Here is a 7,533-nt window from a genome sequence, read left to right as displayed (position 1 = left end):
ATAATTTCTGCGATGATTAAATAACAAGATGTTTTAAAAAATATAGAAAATATAAAATCACTAAGATCCCACAACGTATCTTAGATTTATAAAAGAGTCCACAGGACTCATGTTAAATGCAAAATAGAGTGAGTTTTATTCTATTTTAAAAATATACAGTTTTTTTCTTTGTTTTTTGGAAGAAAGAATCGTCTGAAAAAGAAACTCAAAATAAAAAATTGGGTCCAGTACACCCTGATGACATATCCGGTGTTAAGAGGGTTAAGGATCTTACGCAATGTACTGGAAACCACATCACACATAAGAAAATCTAGGTAGGAATGCAAAGTAATATGAAATGTAAGTATCAAATGAATCCTGTAAAGATTGAGAACAATGAGAGTTTATTAATTCACTCACTAATTATTACGCAATAGCTATGTACCAGGCATTGTTCTTAGAACTGGGGATATAGTGGCCTATTGGAGACCTATTGGAAGGGCCAGACAATAAACTAGCCAGTGAAAGTTTGTATAGTAAGTGCTATCCAGGAAAAACAGAGCAGGTAAGGAGATAGAGATTCTGCATCACAGATCAGGACACCACAAGGCAGACGCTTTCCTCCTCCCTTTGTAATTAAGCCCATGAGAGATGGAGCCAGGAAGCGCTGGAGGAGGAGTTTCCCTTTGACAAGACACTGAGTGAAATGAGATAAAGAGCCACGTGGGGGAAAACAGAACGGAGCAAACAAAACTGCAGTGATCTATTCTGTTCTAAATAAACCTTTCATCTCCTTAATTGAGGGAAGCTGCCCTGCAGCCTCAGGGTTCCCCAGGACGCAGCTACAATCAACCCCTCTTTTTTTGGTCCGCTTACTGTTCTGAGATGTGCTCCAGCATAGGAAACCTAAGTGGGAATCTACAAAGAGCCTTACCTCTGCCACCCCAGCTCTGAAACCTTTCACTCGGAAAGGATAAAAGACACTGGTTGTTACTGAACTTCGTGCACACTTCACACAGCAGTGCCAGTCTTGAGCTCACGGTCTCAGTTTCCACATCTGTAAACTGGGAAAAATACACAACTTGCAGGACTGTTGTGAAAATCCTAGATAACATATATCCCATGCCTGGCACACGAGTGTTTGGTAAACAGGTGCTGTTGTCATTACTCATCGTTATGGTTCATTTATATTTCTCTTCAGTTGTGGTAACCAAATATGTCCCCTCAGATGCTTCAATACCTGACCTAGATGGTTTCAGTCTTGTGAGAATTACTCTGTAAGACAGACAATAACAATTCAGAGTTCCTCTAAATGACTGAGAATTTCCTACCTATTTTGTGTCCTCAGCCGCTCCCTCCAGAGCACCGTGCTGGGAGGTGGATGGTGAGTGGGTTTGCAAATTCATGTAAAATACGCATAAATACACCTTCTGGGAAGTCAACTGCATGAAAGCCAGAGAATTTCATAAGTCTACTTCTAGCCATTCTCTAAATTTCGTTCACAAATGTAAACACATTCCGATTCTTCAGACAACACGAGAGACTGGCTAAGAACCATCCCTCAGGGGTCACCAAAAGAAGGGTCAACGTTAGGCAGCCATCCGGAGCCCTGGGAGCAACACAGAGGTTTCGCTGTGTGACAGTACTCCGCTTTGTGTCCCTTGTCTCTGGAAGGAGATGCCATCTCCCTGTCTCTCAGTTCTGTATAACTCAGCCTTGACCCTGAGGGTCCCAGGAAGGTTTCAGAGTTGTATCTGGTTAGTCTAAGAAGGATATATTCCTGAGCTGGTTGGATCCCATTTCCTGACCTGCCATTATCAAATGCTTTGGATTTCGTTTTCTCTGAAATCCTTTTTTTTTTTTTTTTTTTTTAAGGCAAAGGTCTGTCTCACGACCGTAATGATTTTGCTCATTTTAAAAAGAAGTGAGGAAAGAGTTGGTGGTGGGAAATAACTATTCTGGTCAAATAAGTGCCCTTAAAATGTTCTATAAAACTATATCAACAAAATAGGACAAACACCAAGATCTTGAATCACCGCATTATACAATATACTGCCCATGATTGATAAATGCTAAAACCCCCAAAATGCCTAAAACATAAAGGAAGGGACATGAAGAAGAAGGAGTGAAGGCATGAGGGAGGGAAGAGAGGAAGAAGAGGAAGGAAAGGGAAGAAGGAGCTGAGCTCCAGCCAACATAGCTGGGAGAGGGTGGGAGTCCCAGTCAGCACTGTGCTGGCAAAAAAGGAGGTATGCTTTTCATCACTCTCCTGTTTCCAAGTACTCTCAGAAAAAGGTAGCTGAGGCCGGAGTGCCTGGCCAGCCTGTCCACCAGCACTGCGAGCTGCATGGCACAGAGCCAGGAAGACCATCTCAGCTTTGTGTAAGGAGTCAGCCCAGTGGGTTTGCCTCGGATGGGTCATCACTGCCTCCAAATGGTGGTCTTCCTAGTGGCAGTAGAACAAGGAGCAGGGGCAGGACATCACCTGGGTGTTGTGCAGCCCTGCCCCTCTGGTAGAGATGAGCATGGTGTGAGGAGTGAGGATGGCAGGTGCAGTGCATGTCACGAGGTGGGTGGAGGCTAGCTTGCTCTGAGTTCTGGCTCGTCCATTAGAAGGATCTGTTTCTGGTGCTCTTGATGCTTTTCTGTAAATCCTTTCCGTATGGAATCATTTCCCTTGGCACAAAGAACATCTTCAGTGTACATTGTAGCGCACTTCTGCTGGCTACAAACTCTCTCAGTTCGGCATCATATGAAAATGGTCTTATTTCACTTTCATTTTTGAAAGATATACTGTTCGACCTTGCAGTCCCCGAGCAACCACTGATTTGCTTTCTGTCACATATATGTTTATATTTCCTAGAATTTCATGTAAATGGAAACACATAGTATGTTCTCTTAGTCTAGCTTCTTCATAATTTGAGATCCATCTGTGTTGTGTGTGCGTCAATAATTCTTTTATTTTGTTGAGTAGTATTTCATTGTACAGATACGCCACAATTTATGCATTCACCTTTTGGACATTTGGAAGGTTTCCATTTTTTTAGCCATTGAAAATAAAGCTTCCATGAATATTTGTGTAAAAGTCTTTGCAAGCATATATGCTTTACTTTTTCTTGGGTAAATATACCTAGAAGTAGTAGTATGCTGGATCATATGGTAGGTGAATGTTGTTTTTACCAAACTGCTAAACTGTTTTTCAATGTGGTTGCACCATTTTACATTCTTAGTAGCTGTGGTAAGCAAGTAGGGATACACAATTAAATAAAGCTCCACTTGCTTCTGATCTTTCTATCCTTCAGCCATTGTTATACACAGCCATAAATTAAACTTAAAGTCATGGAATATTCCACTGGGTAGTTACCCAAAGAAAACGAAAACACTGATTCAAAAAGATATATGCACCCCTCTGCTTATTGCACCACTATTAACAATAGCCAAGATATGGAAGCAACCCAAGTGTCCATCAATATATGAATGGATAAAGATGATGTGGTATATATCTACAGTGGAATACTATTCAGCCATAAAAAATGAGATCTTGCCATTTGTGACAACATGTATAGACCTAGAGGGTGTTATGCTAAGTGAAAGAAGTCTGACGGAGAAAGACAAATACCATATGATTTCACTTAGATGTGGAATCTAAAAAACAAAAGCAGAAACAGAACCACAGAGAACAAACTGATGGTTGCCAAAGGGGAGGTGGGGGAGGGGAAGGGCCAAATGGATGAAGGGGAGTAGGAGATACAAGCTTCTGGTTATGGAATGAAGAAGTCATGGGCCTGAAAGATACCACACAGGGAATATTGTCAGTGATCCTGTAATAGCATGGATGTGTACATGTAGCATTACAATGACATTTTAATAGCACTGTATGGGGACAGATGGTAGCTACACTTGTAATGAGCACAGCATAGCTTACAGAGTTGTCAGATCACTATGTCGTATGCCTGAAACCAATGTAACATTGTGTGTCCCTTGTACTTCAATAAAATAAATAAAGTCCTGGAACATGGACTTTACTATGTGGGCAAGGGGAAATCCCTGAAGTTGTTCTAGAAGTGGAGATGGAGAATTGTTTGGCAGAGAATTATGTGGCCTGGGGAACTTGGATCACAGTCTGGAGGGGAAGCCATGGCCATGGATGGGCGTCTTCCTTGGTTCCTAGGATTTCCTGTGTAGAGCTGCACAGCCACGGGATGGCTAGCGTGGGGCCCTCTGAAGTATGGGGTTCAGGACAGCATTCCTCTTGCCGAGGTGTAAGGGCAGTTCTGTTGCCCTCTTCTAATCTGTCCAAATAACCATCTTTAAAAACCACCTTAAGCCCCCCTCCTGCAGGGTCCTCTGTCATTGTGGCAGTTCTGTGTATCTCTTCCTACTCAGTTGTTTGCTGTTTGCCTTTCTCTGTGTCACTTTCGCAATTTGTCTGTAAGCTTCTGAGTCCTTTTTGTCCTATGTCTGACAAAGTGTTAGTACATAATGGCTGTTCAAAAATGTTGGCTGAGTGAGCAAAGTGTGCTGCGTGTGGTGTAGTTTGTTGATTTTTCTTAGCTCTTGGGTTCTGGTGTTCGTCTTAGGAAATCACCCAGCATGCTTTTCCCATAGAACCGAGTGTGCAGCTATGAATTCATTACCCGTGCTGCTCTCTCCCACGCTGTGCCAAGTGTTCATCTTAGTTGACTAATGCTACCCAACCTCTGTACTTAACGTTTTACTAATCTGGGGTAAATTTTCATTTGTTCTTCTGATTTCCTCTCATTACCTCATCAACGTCTTTTTAGATTGCATCCTTACTAACTGTATTAAATAACTGAGAAAGAGAGAGTTCATTTTTATTCAAGTTTCTGATTTTCCCAATATTGGCTTTATTTCCATCTGTCTTATGGGTCAGTAGAGACCCTGGCTGTAAACATTCCCCAAGTGAGTCCTGTCTCGATCTATTTGTACGTGCTGATTATTCCTGAAATGCTTTTTTTTTTTAATTTTATTTTATTATGTTAGTCACCCTACAGTACATTATTAGTTTTTGAGGGTAGTGATCCACGATTCACTGTTTTCGTATAACACCCAGTGCTCCATGCAGTACGTGCCCTCCTTAATACCCATCACTGAGCTAACCCATCCCCCATCCCCCCCCCCAAAACCCTCAGTTTGTTTCCCGGAGTCCATAGTCTCTCATGGTTCGTCTCCCACTCCTATTTCCCCCCCTTCATTTTTCCCTTCCTTCTCCTAATGTTCTCCATGTTATTCCTTATGTTCCACAAATAAGTGAAACCATATGATAATGGACTGTCTGCTTGACTTCACTTTGAAATGCTCTTTCTTCCCTTCTCCAGCTAGAAGGTGTCCTAGCATCTTTCAGAACTCAGCAGCAGCAGCATCTCTTCCTGGAAGGCTTCTCTTTTTAAGAGACCTGTATTAAATTTCCTAACTCTATGTTTTTTGTTCATTTCAGGAGTACAACATAATAATTCATTATTTATACATATATATAATAAAATGATCACAATAAGTCTGATTAACATACATAGTTACAATTTTTTATTCATTTTACATAGAAGTTTGTACCCACTTTGTCCACCCCCATACCACTGCTTCTGGTAACCACCAATCTGTTCGTTGTACCTATGAATTTGGGATTTTGGTTTTTGTGTTTTTAGATTCTACACTTAAGTGAGATCAGAAAGTACGTCTTGCTCTCTTTATTTCACTTAGCATAATGCCCTCAAGGTCCACCCATGTTGTCACAAATGGCAAGATTTCCTTCCTTTTTATGGCCGAATATTTTCTTCCTCTCTGTTCTTATAGTACATCCCTGAAGCTTCTCTCATATTTAAGACATTAATATTATAATTATTGATTTACTTGTCAGTATCCTATGTAAAGATGAGTACCATGTCTCATTTGACTTCGTATTTCAGCATCTAACATAGTGCTGGCACATAGTAATGTTCAGATAATTGGTTAATGAATCAATACATTAATGACTGAAAGACTGGAATGTCCCTTCTATTTTATTTATTGAAGTATAATTTAGATACAATGTTATATGAGTGTACAATGTATTGATTCAATTCTATACATTACTCAGTGCTAACCATGATAAATGTAGTCACCATCTGTCACCATACAACGTTACTATAATATTATTGACTGTATTCCCTATGCCGTACTTTTCATCCCTGTGACTTATTTCTTTTATAACTGGGAGTTTGTACCTCTTAAATCCTGTTTATTTTGCCCATCCCCCCACCTGCCTTCCCTCTGACAACCACCAGTTTGTTCTCTGTATTTAAGAAGTCCATTTTCTTTTTTTGTTTTGTGTTTTAGATTCCACATACAAGTGAAATTATATGGTATTTGTCTTTCTCTGTCAGACTTCTTTCACTTAGCATAATACCCTCTAGGTCCATCCATGTTGTCGCAGATGACACGATCTCTCTGTTTTATGGCTGCATAATAATCCATCTTCTTGATCCACTCATGTGTTGATGAACAGTTGGGTTGCTTCCATAACTTGGCTATTGTAAATAATAGTGCAATAAACATAGGGGTGCATGTATCTTTTCAAATTAGTGTTTTTGTTTTCTTTGGGTAAATGCCCAGTAATGGGATTACTGGATCCTATGGTATTTCAGTTTTAACTTCGGGGGGAACCTCCATACTGTTTTTCATAGTCGTTGAACCAATTTAATTTCCCATGAACAGTGCATGAGGGTTCCCTTTTCTCCACATCCTTACCAACACTTGTTATTTCTTGTCTTTTTGATACTAGCCATCTGACGATTGTGAGGTGGTATCTCCTTATGTTTTCAGTTGGTTTTCTGACAGTTAGTGATGTTGAACATCTTTTCATGTGTCTTTTGGCCATCTGTATATCTTCTTTGGAAATGTCTATTGATATCCTCTGCCCATTTTTATTTTTATTTTTTTATTTTTTTTATTCTTATGTTAATCCCCATACATTACATCGTTAGTTTTAGATGAAGTGTTCCATGATTCATTGTTTGTGCATAACACCCAGTGCTCCATGCAGAATGTGCCCTCCTCAATACCCACCACCAGGCTAACCCATCCTCCCACCCCCCCTTCCCTCTAGAACCCTCAGTTTGTTTTTCAGAGTCCATCATCTCTCATGGTTCGTCTACCCCTCCGATTTCTCCCGCTTCATTCTTCCCCTCCCGCTACCTTCTTCTTCTTTTTTTTTTCTTAACATATATTGCATTATTTGTTTCAGAGGTACAGATCTGAGATTCAACAGTCTTGCACAATTCACAGCGCTTACCAGAGCACAGACCCTCCCCAGTGTCTATCACCCAGTCACCCCATCCCTCCCACCCCCCCCCCCACTCCAGCAACCCTCAGTTTGTTTCCTGAGATTAAGAATTCCTCATATCAGTGAGGTCATATGATACATGTCTTTCTCTGTTTGACTTATTTCGCTCAGCATAATACCCTCCAGTTCCATCCACGTCGTTGCAAATGGCAAGATCTCATTCCTTTTGATTCCTCTGCCCATTTTTAAATTGGAGTATTTGTTTTTGGGTAGGG

General features: G+C 40.7%; 1 protein-coding gene across 1 annotated transcript in view; it reads left to right on the top strand.

Annotated features, from left to right (window-relative positions):
• Positions 1 to 1,155: 1,155 nt before the first annotated feature.
• Positions 1,156 to 7,533, top strand: part of ELOVL2 (ELOVL fatty acid elongase 2) — a 31,462-nt gene continuing 25,084 nt past the window's right edge. Inside the window, exon 1 of the mRNA XM_021697232.1 lies at positions 1,156 to 1,242. Coding sequence (XP_021552907.1) covers positions 1,156 to 1,242 — 87 coding nt within the window. The remainder of the gene's footprint in view (positions 1,243 to 7,533) is intronic.

This window comes from Neomonachus schauinslandi, chromosome 8, assembly GCF_002201575.2.
Source record: "Neomonachus schauinslandi chromosome 8, ASM220157v2, whole genome shotgun sequence".
NCBI classification, from domain to species: domain Eukaryota; kingdom Metazoa; phylum Chordata; class Mammalia; order Carnivora; family Phocidae; genus Neomonachus; species Neomonachus schauinslandi.
Note: the sequence above shows the minus strand (reverse complement) of the source record. Positions and strands in the feature narration are given on the sequence as shown.